This window comes from Schistocerca cancellata, chromosome 9 (assembly GCF_023864275.1).
Source record: "Schistocerca cancellata isolate TAMUIC-IGC-003103 chromosome 9, iqSchCanc2.1, whole genome shotgun sequence".
In the NCBI taxonomy this organism is placed as follows: domain Eukaryota; kingdom Metazoa; phylum Arthropoda; class Insecta; order Orthoptera; family Acrididae; genus Schistocerca; species Schistocerca cancellata.
In genome coordinates, this window is record NC_064634.1 from 506,818,971 (window position 1) to 506,833,787 (window position 14,817).

At 42.0% G+C, this 14,817-nt stretch overlaps 1 protein-coding gene across 1 annotated transcript in view; it reads left to right on the forward strand.

Moving 5' to 3' along the window:
* The window catches only part of LOC126101533 (uncharacterized), a 760,565-nt gene that overhangs the window by 609,561 nt on the left and 136,187 nt on the right, over positions 1-14,817 (forward strand). Inside the window, exons 10-11 of the mRNA XM_049912174.1 lie at positions 7,641-7,710; positions 8,976-9,552. Of these exons, the coding sequence (XP_049768131.1) occupies positions 7,641-7,710; positions 8,976-9,552 (647 nt within the window). The remainder of the gene's footprint in view (positions 1-7,640; positions 7,711-8,975; positions 9,553-14,817) is intronic.

Genomic DNA, 14,817 nt, shown 5'->3' on the forward strand with positions numbered 1-14,817 from the left:
AGCATGGAGAGTTGAATCAAACCAGATCACAACAACAACAAAAAGACTCAAACTGGGGATCTCTCATTGAGAAGCGACCGCATTTATGGGAATAAAAAGCTAGTTGTGTTTCTGAAGTACGATATTTTCTAAACCCATGTTGACTGTGCGTCAATAGATCGTTGCCTTGAGGTAATTCATAATGTTCGAACACAAAATATGTTCCAAAATCCTGGCGCATATCCACGTTAACGATATCTGCCTGTAATTAAGTGGATTACTCCTACAACCTTTATTGAATATTTGTGTGACCTGTGCAACTTTTCAGTCTTTGGGTTCAGATCTGTCGTCGAGCGAAGGGTTGTATTTGATTGTTAAGTATGGAGCTAGTGCATGAGCATACTCTGAAAGGAACCTAATTGGTACAGAGTCTGGACCAGGTGATTTGCTATTGGTGAGTGATGTGAGTTGCTTCACTACTCCGAGGATATTAAGAGATAAACATGGTCAACGAAAATGTACATTCTGGACACTACACAGAAAATTCAGCCTCTTTCGGCGTTAAGTAACTATAAAAATTCATCAAATTTAAATGTTTGTGTTTAACAAAAACGTATGCCTATTTGCAAAGAAACCTTAACGTATCTGAACAGTGCCCTTATTTAGAGAAAAAACCGTCTTGCGATTTCCATTTGATATCAGTCATTTTGTCACGTGAAGCGGATTTCAGCTCTGCGTCTGGATTGAAGCAACACTAGCCGTAGAGAGGACATCTCAAGTGGCTGACTGATGTGTTGACAATGTGAGACTGCTGGAATATTGTGTCGCAGCAACCAGTCCAAAAAGGTCACAGGAAGAACTCTGAGGTTTTGCGTTTCTGACAACAAGAAATGTCTCAGGGCTATGATAGACGGGTAAGTTCTTACAAAACAATAAAAAATGTAAATATAAAAATGCCAAAAATTTACATTTTCTGTACAAAAAGAGAAACACATTTTGTGTAAGTCGCGCTGAGTCTGCTCTCACGTTTGGTGAGATTTATCTACAAACGACGCACCTGACAATCAGCTCTCCGAGATAAGCTGATATACAAACACCTGTTATCGGAATCCTCCACACGACGAATTTTCGTTCTGCGTCCATCAGGATCAGCAGCACTGAATGACGAGAACGGGCGCCGTCTCGCACAGCAGCTGGAGGGTCAACTCCTGCAAGAGTCGTGGCCGCACCTGGAGTACGAACTGTGTGGGGTGGTGGAGAACGGGGCAGCAAGGCCGAGACCCGCGGAATTCTGAATTCAAAGAAAAAGAAATTCGTCGACGAAAAGAAGTCGCTGCCTGAGGCTCTGACTGCATTCTCGACATATCACTAGAATGAAGTTCCCCTCCCATCACACAAGATATGTCGCAGATAGCAGACACAGATTAACTGATTCAGTACATATTCTCACAGTACGAAAATTCATTGGGTACTGTATGTACCTCACTGTGCCGTGGCTATTACGAGAAAATCGTAGTATCTATCTTCTCAGACATGTGCAAACCCAGAGAATTTTCTAAATTATGAACCAGTTTTATCGTACTGACGGAGAAATATCGATAGAGACCAAATTCACCTTAGTTGGTCTGCAGGACTGTCGATCACGAGACTAAAAATCTGAGCACGCTGAACGGTTTCGAAGATAAGGAAAACTGCGTTCTGAGTCCAAGTCAGGATGTGCAGGAACGAAAGAGGCAGAGTGTTTCTGGTGTGGCGAAACTAAATCTTCTTACTAAGCGTTAAAGGAGAAGTTAAATAAATTTGCCCAATAAGATTAATACTGACTACTTTTCAACCCAGGAACAGGCAGCAGGAACATAGCACGCCCAGTCAATCCCCTAATCCAGGACAGTGACATGGTACTGCAGCCCAACCATAGCCCCCCTCCCCCCCCCCCCCCCCCGCGATCCAAAAATGGCCGCCTCCTCGTATGCTGCAGCGCCTGCATTGGCATTGGCGGCCGGTGGCCATAGTGGCCGAGCGGTTCTAGGCGCTACAGTCTGGAACCGCGCGGCCGCTACGGTCCACAGTTGCGGGTCTGACGGTCTGTTGTGCGAATACCGAAGCAGTAAATTCAGCATGCACATACTCAATGCGGTGCACGATTTCAGCATCCTCACACCGTTGGCGTCCATGAGGAGAGTGAATATTTGCTTGGCAATGCGGTGTCGTAGATCAGCCTCACGTACGGTGAGTCGAAAAACCACTTTGATAAGAGCAAGACGGGTGACCACACAGACAATGTTAGGACGTCTGCAGTACTGAGCGCTGTCATTGTTCAGCTTTCATTTCCGGAATAATAGAGACAGACACACTGACAATCGTACACCAAACAAGAGCACAGCCTATAACTGTAAGCCATGTTATCGTATTGGTAGAGTCACTGTTCTCTATACAGAAACACAATGAATGTGTGTGTGTGTGTGTGTATGTGTGTGCCAAGAAGAAGAAATTCTGCCAATTTTTCATGATTCCGTGATGATTTGAAGAGCTCCTAGAGCTGATGGGGAATGGAAAATATTCCAGTCTGAGATAAAGCACCCCGGTCAGTAAATGAACGAGCCGGAAGTTGTAAGCCAAAATTTTTCTGACTCCCCTGTCAGTGGAATACGTGTTCAGAACATTTTGTGCTAAAGTAGGAGAGTAGGAACTTTCAGACTTGATTCCAATGACCAAAACAACAGAAAAGTGTAGTAAACATTGGCTCTAGAACGCATACCTTAATAGCTATGAGCACTTGTCCATCTTCGATAATGTGACACATATCTCCTCTACTGAAGATGCTCTTAAAGTATGCATTTCACTGACAATATTTCGTGGTATTTTTTCATGGTTAAACGGCTCTGAGCACTATGGGACTTAACTGCTGAGGTCATTAGTCCCCTAGAACTTAGAACTACTGAAACCTAACTAACCTAAGGACATCACACACGTCCATGCTGGAGGCAGGATTAGAACCTGCGACCATAGCGGTCGCGCGGTTCCAAACTGTAGCGCCTAGAACCGTTCGGCCACACTGGACGGTGGCGTTTTTTTATGTTTCATGATTTTGTCTATACTACCTCCCCTAAAAGTATGGAAAGCAATGACCTTGCGGTAGAAGATGTGTGTTTCACGATATGGAAATCAATATGTGCAATATTTACTGTCATACAAAGTCAAGTTTTAATCAGCATCACAGTGCACTCTGACATTTTGCATTCAGAGAAAGCGAAGTCCATGTGCGACTAGATAGACGGAGTGTATAAGCCTACTAAAGTTGAGGTTATCACGCCTTGTGACAGACGTTCGAGATAAACCACGCGCTGATAAGCGCCACATCATTACAGTAACCCGAGGAGCACGTACGAGGCACGGTGACGTCACGCTGCCGTCTGCAGGCGTATAAGCAAGGGCGGGCTGTGTCGCTGAGCTCACTGCGACTCCAGCAGCTGAAGGGACGCTCTGTGTGTGTTGGCTGCGGCGACGAGCATCACCTGCCCGAAGACACCACTCCCTCACTCACTCTACGGTGAGTCCTGTTCACTCTTACGGCTCATTGGTATACTAAGTGCCCCATTGTACTTCGAATCGGTAATTCCTCTTCCAACTTTGGATTCGATTTAGTCTGTACGTTGTATCGTTGCAGTTATCAAATAACACAGTACAACGCGAAGCACAGGCAATGGCTGCCAGCATCCACGGTGTTACGTTTTGCTGCGGGTTTCCTTCTCCTTGTTATCACATTCAATCCATCTACCTCTATAGGCTTCTTGTCTGCTCCTCGTTCCTTGTCAGTCGTTGCAGGTACTGGGTCGGTGGTGCAAAGCAGCGTTAACTAAATTACCACCCAATATCTACCAGAGAAACGCCGGAAAGCTCTACCTAAAAAACAGTTCATGAAAGTTCATGATAAATATACGGCATCCGGGTTTTACCTTCATGTAGTAAAATGTTTAAAGTTCTATTGACTAGTTATTGTTCCTAAGACTCATGGAATTGGTGTCAAGTCCGTATTTAAGTGTGCATCTATATTGTCACAGCATGTTTACAGTGATAAAGGTGTGATGCACGTAGACATACGAAAGGAGCCAGACCGACAACTTTGCACGAGTTAAACGTTCGGTCGTTTCAGTGGTCTTCCTTTACAGAAGTGCTCTCCACACTACTACACGAATGCGAAAAGTGCCACGTGGTTTTTGTAAGTTTGACAGGAATGTTTCAAGGTGGTTATCTTTCACACGGAAGCGCACAACAATACCAAACATTCACCAAAATGTCTCGCACCCAAGTTATTTCCTGTTACCAGTAACAGAACCCAATTTACATCTATGATTCTTCATTTTACATACTGTTCACGAAGAGCGATCTAACATAATGCGTTCGCTACAATGATCCAGAAACGGATCCTCTAGGCAGTGTCCTAGTACAGTCAACACACTCTTCTCTCCGCGAGGGAAGATCTCAATTCTGATTTACTGTTGATCTGAAGGCCAATCAGAACATTCTTTCTAAATGATTCTCGCGGAAAAATCCTGTCTTGTCCAATCACGGTTTAGAAACCAATTTCAATAAGCAAAGTTTCCTTTCTTCAGTTGAAACTTCCTCTTTTCTATTAAATTATTATGGTGTTTGTGAATGATAATGGGAATGTTCGTGCTAGAACGCTTTTCTCATTAAATTTAAAACACACTCAGCTACTGCCGATTTTTCGATATGTCCTAAGCAACAGTTGCTTTTATGTTCGCCTAAGCGGGTGTTTACACTTCTTTTCGTTGTTCCAATATATACTTGTACACAACTGCATGGATTTTTGTATGTCCCAGGTGTTGCTAGGCGTCTTTTGCAGTTCTTCAATATTCCTTAATCTTCTTGGTGGGTCTGACGATTGTTTCGATCCCATACCTGGCCAGAACTTTCCCGATACGGTCCGTGACTTTATTGATGAACGATAAGAAAACTTTTCCAGTAGGTGACCGTTGTTGCTATTGACTTCTGGCTTCTTTTCTTCTTTATTGGAGAGCTCGATGAATTTCCTTGCTGGTATATCCGTTTTTCATGAAAGCTTACCGTAAGTGATTTAATTCATCTTGCAAGCAAGCCGGCTAGCAAGTTTTGTTGGCTCTGACCACCTAGGTTTTCATTACACATCTTCTTTGCCTAGGATGATGGTTTGATACCTTGTGGCGGTATCGATCTGTGTGAGTGTTCTTTCTATATACCTTGTGGCCCAGCGTCCCATCCACCCGTTTAATTACCGACACATCCAGGAAATTGAGTTGACCGTTGCTCTCTTTCTCCATCGTAAACTGTATCTTCGGGTTAATACTGTTCAGATGTACCAAGAAGGCAGTTGTTCTTCACCATGAGTCCACACTACAAATGTGTCATCAACATAGTCCCACGAAAATCCCTCAGAAGGTGGCATAAAGGGCGTCAATGAAACCACTCCTTCCTTTTGTCTTTGACTCCTACACATTTCTCAGTTGAAAATAACAGGCTAGTGTGCGATAAGCAGAAAAATGACACTCTTGACGACCTTTGACGCTACTGACACCCCCAGACGTTTGATACCATTTCTAGGGACATTTTTGTGCTGTATCCACATTGTACTTGATCTGACCCCTTTGAAGAGCAGCACCACTGCTATTTTTACTCTCGTGAACAGTTTGGAAGCACCAGAAGACATTCAAAATTATTTGCCGAAATTTGAACGTGATAAAAAGCAGAAAAGTGTGTTTATGCACTTTAATCCCTTCTGTTCTGGGGCCTCCATGGTGTGATCTCAGAGGACGCAGACAGACCCAAGCGTGAATTAAAAAGCAAAGGTTCCCTCTAACACCCCCTCTGTCCCACAACATGTTCAGTAGCACCTGCGCTACTGCGTTGAGAATTTGAATAATGTACCACTATAGAGACAACCTGAGAAGTTGTCCTGTGCGCCTGCAGGCAGGTATATGGAACAGAGCGGTGTCAAGACTTTGCGTGCCTACAGGCGCCTAACACTAGGTACTTCTTCATACTGTCAAAATTCTGGCTATACGGGTCGCTCAGTTCACAGTCCATAATAGCGATTAAGGTTGCACTGTGATATGATCTTGTTGCATTGCTATTTTGTTGAGGATACACGATTACTTGGTGTTCTCCTTGGTACTGATACCGAGGTATGTTTACAATTCTTCTCCTTTCACTGGTTGATCATTTAACACGAGTGTTGACATTTATAGTCTTGATAATGTTCACTCATGTATAAAAGAATTTGTATGCTACTATTGTAAGTGTGTTACTATGCACCAATTACTTAGTCTTGCAAGAACTTCCCTATTAATTTTCTTTTATTTAGCTCTTGTAGTGGCAGATACTATGCGAGTATTTAGTAGATCGTCTGCATAGGTGATGCAGCCTCTAGTATTTGTTATGCCTTGAAGCTGGATCATTAATGACAACAATCAGAAACCTGCGGACGGCTTTTGGTGACGTTTTCACAATATACTTTAAAGGGATTCCTGTTTCACTTGGCTGTCTGTGGGGTAATCTCTTAGGATGTTACAGAGACAATTGGGTGAGCTCATCTGTGTCAGGCCTTTGAACTGGGTAGGCAACCATAAATTATTAACAGCTTTATCAGTGATTATGCCTGAGGTATTCACAATATGCATTGTGTGACTTGCCGCATCCTCGGTGTGCTTCCCTTTCCTGATACCATAATTCAGGAGCTCATGCTTATTGCGAGCCTATGATTGCTCAGACGGCAGCACAGAACGTTTCCCTGTAGTTCAGGTGAGTATTTACCAAACGGATTGAGCTGCAATACTTAACCCTCACAATACCAATTTGGGATGGATGGATGGGGGTTACTTTATGCCGAACAGTGACACATATTGTTATCTAGACAGTGTCTTTGTATCTTAAAATTTGAAGTAATGGTTGTTCTTAATGAATTCTATTAGATTCCATATATGTTTTAAATATTTCAGTTCAGTTAACATAAAAATTTAAGTAAGAGTAGAGATGTCACTTTACACAATGAAAGTCGTAATCAGTATTTCCGTGTTCTAGGCCATACTCACGCATCAGTAACACTTTAAAAATTTTGTTTAGAGTAAAAGCCACGAACACTGAAAGAAATGTGAAGTCCTTACATTTATTGTGTCGGTTACGAAGTCAGTAGTATACATTATCGAAAGGACATTGACACTGCTAAGAGTCTGGAGCCTAATTACACGATAAGTACCTCTTCAATAGTACGTTGCTGATAAAATTTTATTTTTTTAGAGTGGGCAGAAAGTACCTACTTCCACCCCCCCCCCCTCCCCCCAATTGGGAATGCACGTTATGTAAAGATTCCTCTATGTAGTTAGGAATGAGTTGTTTTGACCCTAAGATACTTGAGATTCTGCAGAATCTGGTTACTGATCCGTACAAAGGAAATTCGTTGAACGACGCCATTAGACACGATAAAATTTGGTCCACTATCTAATGGAGCTCTTCTGCCACAATTATATCAACCTCTCGTGCATCCTTCTTTTCTTAACTTTATTATTGCCTAGTCCCATATGCTTCTGGGTAAATGAAATCAAAACTCATTCAAATGTTGCTGGAGTAGTTGTCAGTGAAGATACTGTCATGTCTTCTGCCAACAGAATTCTAATGTCTTCTGGTCCATCGCCATCATAGCTCAGGGAGATCGTCTCAAGGTCAATAATGCAGTGGGTAATCGAACTATGTTTGTTGTAAGCTTGCATGTGAAACACTGTCTGTTACTCTTTGGTCCTTGACATGTATCCCGCATTTTTCTTCTCTTGTTGGATGGAATAGTTTCTTCATAATGTCATTTGACTGTTAGATAGAAATTCAGCCTTGTTTGTCGTTCTGTTTCCCTGAGGTACTATGGTAGTATCTTGTCACTTGCCATGCTGTCCATTTCTGTAGGGAGAAACATAAGGGAATTTTAAAAACCTTTGTACACCTGAAACGTCCCCTTAGAACAATTTATACAAGACTGTGCTTAACCTGACACACAATAATTTTAGCGCAACGCAATCTGACTATCAAAAATCCCTGCAAAAGAATGGCCCTGAGTAACATTAAACTATACCTTTCAGAAATCACTTACCTCACAAAAATCTTCGTTACTCGAACTACTGCAATACAGCGAGCGCCACTACTGCCAGCTAAATAAAAGATTCAAACTACTGAAGGCACTAACTACTGATAGGGATAGTTAGCAAATGAAAGATAGTAATAGAGAACAAACAATGTATTTACCTTAATATTCACCTCCAACTGCGCAACGCTACGCGCTGTTCACATCCAACTGCCGCTCTACAATGGCAGACAACAATGCAAACTAGCCACAGACTGCACACAGCACAGCCAGTGATTTTCATACAGAGAGCGCTACGTGGCGTTGCCAATAAGAAAATATAAACAGCCTACTTCCATAAAGAAAACATAAACAGCCTACTTACATAGAGAAAACATAAACAGCCTACTTACACACCTAACAAATATTGGGATCGCCTTGTTGGGCGACATGTGCAACATTTACACAAGCTTGTTGACTATGGCGTCAACATCAGATCCGCTTTGTTGCAGTGGTTATAACTTGAATGCTGCCTTTAAATGTTCCAAATTCGCTTTAAGTAGACTGCATACTCACTTGGGCTGCTTGTTAGCGCCTAAGTGACCAACTGCATCTGTTATTGTAAATTAATTGAGATTATGGCCAGACTTTCAACTCTGCAATGCGGTGTCTGCATTTTGAGTTTGCACAGCTGATATTTATATTTCGTTCTGCATATGCATGATTTTTTCGAATGCCAGTGAATTGAGAGGCCTATTCATATCATAAAGCCCAAGTGTCCAGATGCCAAACATTTACCAACTTTCGCTTGACACTGTTCTGCCTATGGCTCGTACAGGCATAGAGAGTGCCTTGCGATGAGAAATGCCTGCTGAGTGCCGCCGTGTTCCAGAGTCATCCACAATGGAACCCACCCAGGAGGTTATGGAGACCACAGCTGTGGACCTGGGCGCCCTTCTGGACGCAGGGGACGGCGCAGTCGTCACACTGGTGGCTGGCGGCACCCGTCTCGTGGCGCACAGGGCCGTGTTGGCCGATAGAAGTCCCGTGTTTGGCGGCATGTTTCGCCACGACACACTGGAAGCCAACACCGGTGAGGTCGCAGTCCCGGACGTGGAGGGCCCGGTGCTCCGCCAGCTGGTCGCCTACCTCTACACCCTCCAGGCCCCTCAGCTGCCCAGTCTGGCCTACCAGCTGCTGGCAGCCGCTGATAAATACGGCGTGTCGGCCCTGAAGGCTCGATGCGAGCAGCACGTGGCTGCTCAGCTGTCGGTCGAGACTGCGGCGGCAACAGCTGTTCTGGCGATCAGGCACTCCTGCACCAGCCTCAGGCAGGCCGCCGTTAACTTCATCAAGGTCAATGCAGTGCAGGTAATGACCACACAGGGCTGGATTGACGCAGTCCGCACTCAGCCTGAAGACGTGGTCATACTGAGTCAGCTGCTCGCGAGTCCTCCAGCAGAAAGCAGGTAAGCTTCTGATGAGCCATTTGTCTGGTTTGCACATTTCTAAGTGTTTTTGTATTTCCGAGTCAATAATTATACTTAGTGTATGGGTATTTTAGAGCAGAGACACATCTCACAGTTTTTGGTGCTGTGGTCTTTTTCCTAATTAATGTAGAGCAATGAAATTTTGGGAACAGATTTGTGTAGGTAACATATATAACTGATTAATATCACAGGTTAATGTAAGCGCCAGATTTTGCATTGAAAATGTGATATTCTGGCACATCAATAAGTTGTGTAACCGCCAGAATGTTGAATGCAAGCATGCAAGTTTTAAAGTATTGTCTTACGCAGGCACCAGATGCCAATTTGCGTGATGGAGTTCCATGCCTGTTTCACTTGGCCAGTCAATACAGGGACAGTTAGTGATGTTTGTGGATGATGCTGTATTTGTCATCTGATGATGTCCTATATATGCCCAATTCGAGACAGCTAGGTAATTGAGCACATCAAGACAACATGTCGACACACTGTAGAGCATACTGTATTACACCACCTGTTGTGTGGACGAGCATTATCCAGTTGGAAAACACCTCCTGGAATGCTTTTCATGAATGGCAGCATAACAGGTCGATTCAAAAGACTGTCTCACATTTTCAGTCAGGGTGCGTGGGGTAGCGACAACATTGCTCCTGCTCTCACAGGAAGTTGCATCCAAGATCATAACTCTAGTTGTAGATCCAATGTGCCTAGCATGCAGAAAGGTTTGTTGTAGGCCCTCAACTGGCCTCCTCCTAACCAACATGCCACCATCACGGGCACTCAGGCAAGACCAGCGACCTTCACCCAGCTATCTAATAATCTCCCAGTTGACACCACTGAAATCGCAAATGACGGTGGTCTGTGGCCAGTGGAACCACGCTACAGGGCGTCGGGCTAGGAGCTGCCCTCGATGTAAGCGATTTCTAACCTTAGGTTTCGTCATTGTGGTGCCAACTGCTGATCAAATTATTACTGCAGATGCAGTACGATAATAGCATCTTTGTCCCAATCAAGTCGCCCCTCCAACCTCAAAGGTAACTAACGCTCACAATTACTAGAGCACGTATTTAAAGCAAGCCTGATTTGCATCCTCATAGCGAGGCTACTAGCGCCACTCTTCCGCGAATGGCACGAAATCTGAATAGACACAATCTTTCAGATGTAGAAACACTCCTACCAACTCCTTCTTGGAGCTGTAATTTTTTCTCCAAAAGTGTACGTGATCATTGATGTCCATTTTCTTGTATCTCTTGATGTTCTCCTCAACTTCGTGTAACAGATTCATTTAATACGATAACAGAAGTGCATTTATTAACAGATAATCTAGAATGAGATTTTCACTCTGCAGCGGAGTGTGCGCTGATATGAAACTTCCTGGCAGATTAAAACTGTGTGCCGGATCGAGACTCGAACTCGTGACCTTTGCCTTTCGCGGGCAAGTGCTCTAGCAACTGAGCTACCCAAGCACGAAAATCAAGGAAGAGACAAAATTTCGTAGCCTTATAAACTGCTTTTGCAGATGTAAACTTGCGAAATACTGTTGATAACTGAATTAGGATCCATGTTGTAATTACTAACCAGCATCTTCGCCATTCAATCGGGTGCCATCCACTACTGCATCGTATCTGTCCACTTTCTTATGACGACATCAATTTCCCACGCAGCTTCCTAGTTATAAAACTTGCATGTAGGCTCAAAGACGTGTCAATGGTGAATTAATTTCACAGTGTTTTAGATCACATAATGAGAAATTACTAACATTAACTTTGCTCCATTCATAGATTCACTATTATAGCTATTAACAGTTGAATGTTTTTAGACAATCAATACGCTGATGTGTGTATGTAATATAGTAAACATTATATAAGTACACCCTGCCTGCGTAGGTGGGCTCAAGTTTTATTTCTAAACAGAAATCATTCATTTTCATTGCATATTCGGAATCTGCGCCAAAAAATACTTCTAGTTAAGCAAACCACTGTTTGCCACACATGGCAGATGACCTGTAATAGTCGAATATCAAGTGTTCCAGTCTCAGCAATTAAGAACCGACATATTTGTTTCTACATTTCAATTACGATGTAAATGTAAGCCTTAGTGTCTTATAAGTCGCTATTTATGTTCGAAATTTATTTTAGAGCTGCAAATTTGACTGTGCAGCGCAGTGTGATTCACCATTTCTGTGTCTTGCTACAAACTACGTCTAGCGTGATCCAGGGACGACGTGGATGTAGCAGTATTGTTTTACCACCAGGATGCTCCATTTCAGTGAGTCTCCTAGTCTCTCACGATTGGGGTGCTTGATTTTCGTATCAGTGGCACGTATGTATGCCACTATCATATCAATGACATTTTACCTTATTACAGTGGTTGCGGTTTGTATTCTGCCGGTAGCTCTGTGGTGGTAAGTGCGAGAGTAACCACTTCCCAGATCAGTATTACAGATTTGCATGTTGCGTGTCTCTCATTTGTTTTCTGGCTAGATGTATGTAACACAAATATAGTTTGCATAACACAGTAACCGTACTTTTTCTAGTCGAAGCAGTTGAGTTAGGTATAGATTTTAAGAAGTATTCTAGGACTCAAGAAGTGTGTGGTTCCCAATCAAATCACCTTAACAGAGGAATTCCAGGGTGACGACTGAAGTCAAGCATTCCGATGGTTTGCAGAGTCACCAAGGCCATAGGAAATTTCAAAATATATTACCATACAGTCAATGTCTAGGCGTATTATTTGAACTTTACAATGTCATTTGCAACGCTCTAGTATTGTGTGAACATCAACATTAACCATTACAAAATAAAAACATAGAATCAAGTACATTGGTTCTTGAGTGAAAAAGCAAGCACACTTGAATTTTTGTGTATTACACACATGGGAAACAACAGCTTGGTAAAGCATTCGCATTTTTTGGAGTAGAATTCGAATTTGTAGTGAAAATGGTGATTCATGTTTGAAAATACGAAGTTGGCCCCACCAACCAGCGGAGGTTCGGAGGTGGCCAGTTGTAACACAGAAAGATGTCCCCTTTCCTAATATTGCCTTTTCACCTAGAACATGTATTTCGTACGATGTCTCATTTTCGATATATTTAGTTGTGTTAAGTTAAAATAAACGTCCTGTATATGAACACGTACCAGTACCTGCCCCCAATCAGCAATTATCTTTGTGGTTGCAAACGTTAGCTTTTATCTTCTGCTCTGTAGCACCAATTACAGCTTTCACTCCTTTCATCGTGTAATCACCATTTGATGAGTGTTTACGGAAATTTGTCCACTGCCATACATGCTCTCGATTTTCATTGAGATTGACTACTACATTCACAAGAAAATCTTCTAGTCACAATCGAGTAAATATGGTCACCCTGAATACAGTAGTGAAATGGAATTTTATATTTCATCGGACTCACAACGTCTGGTTAGTTGTCAGGCATAAATCTATGTACAGATCGTGTTTGTTCATTATAGGTTTTCCTCTCACAAACATCCGAATTTACTGTCAGATGACATTTAACATTCACCTATTCAGTGAGAGGCCCCATGGTCAATATGAACTAAATTTGTTCAGCAAGAAATGTTTCAGTTTCTTTGATGAAAATTAAAGTGCTGCAGTTTTTATTGGAATAAATTCTTTGAATCACAAATTCTGTGCACTTTATTTACCTGAATTTCCTTCGCCTGTCTGTTCGACAGGTGCTGCCCCCCTGGCTATTATGTGTGCCTCCTACAACCTGGTTCCTAGCACATGAGCTACAGGCACCATTTGATTGAAGCAGTATCACAATAAGTACTTTTGTAATGTTGTTGCTTTTATTTGTTCTGCAAGCGGTGCTGCTATGCACGACCATAAAAGTGGGTTAAAAGCTGTGAGCTGTCTGGGGAAGTTAACCTTGAATTACTGCGCAACTGTTTCAATAGGTATCCAGTCTAGCTTACCAAATTACCAACCAGACTAACATTAATTATAATCTATTAATAGTCATACGACAACCGGTGATATATATACATATAAAAAACAGAATTTAAATAAAAAGAAATAAATCAGTTTATATTTGGAAATTTATTTTAACATTGATCATTGAAATTTCAGCATATCAAACTTGATTCATAATAAACTGGTGCCTTATTTAGGATTGTGAAAATGTGAGATTGTAATCTTATGGAACACATCAAGTATGGAGCCAAGATTGGGAGACTGCATACAACACTCCATTCATAAAATAACACACAAAGAACGTTGATACATATGCAAGAGGAAATTAACCACAACCAACCGATTCAATTTTCACCCAAAGGAGTTACGTTCGTAGCACGATCCTGTCCGTCATGTACTTACCACACACTGGTTTACCAAATTCATACTAACTCTCTGTGAAATTTTCCCGAAAAGAATAGATGAGAGCTACTTTGATGATTACACCACATGCTTCACGTGGTCAACTTGGTTTACACAAATAATTATAAAATAAATGAATAATAATAATTAATAATAATAATAATAATAATAAATAATAATAATAATAATAATAATAATTAATAATAATAATAATAAATTAATAATTAATATAAATTAGAACGAAAAGCAATTTACAAAAGAAAAAACTCGAACTGGTTACTATCGTCTTACTATCAACCTGATGGGTCAAACAATTGTATAAGCACGTGGTACTGGTCTCACAAAGTACACCCCACGTGGGTTGAACATAAAGAAAAGTTGCTATATTGAAAAATATTGTCAGTACGAGATGTTATAATCTCACGCACATTCGCATTGAAGATCGATGATGCTAGTTAGAGTTACTGATCAACACGTGGTTCCACTTTACTCATGAAGTAGTGACAAATCAACTACCGGAATATATTCTGAACTTCACACTCGAATTACACTGCGTTGCAATTTAAGATAACATTAGATATTTTAGAACTAAACCTGAAATAAAGGTGATTAAATTTTCAGTTAGGCTGAACTTATGAAATCCATTGTCCTACAGACTTAGCAGACACGCGCTTAGCCGGAGATCTTAACACATCAGACGCTCGCCACGGACAGACTGACCTGGCCTCCTACCAAGGGTGCTTCCGTATGCAAAACGGAAGTGACCAGAGGGGCAGCTTCTTATACCAACATGACAAGGGACAGACAGGACCATACTAAGAATAGAAACCTCTCTGCTTTTAGAAAGCGTAGCTACCTGTTCCAAGGTTGGTCCTACTGCTCTCTAGCTTGTCTGCTACCCTCAAGCATGCA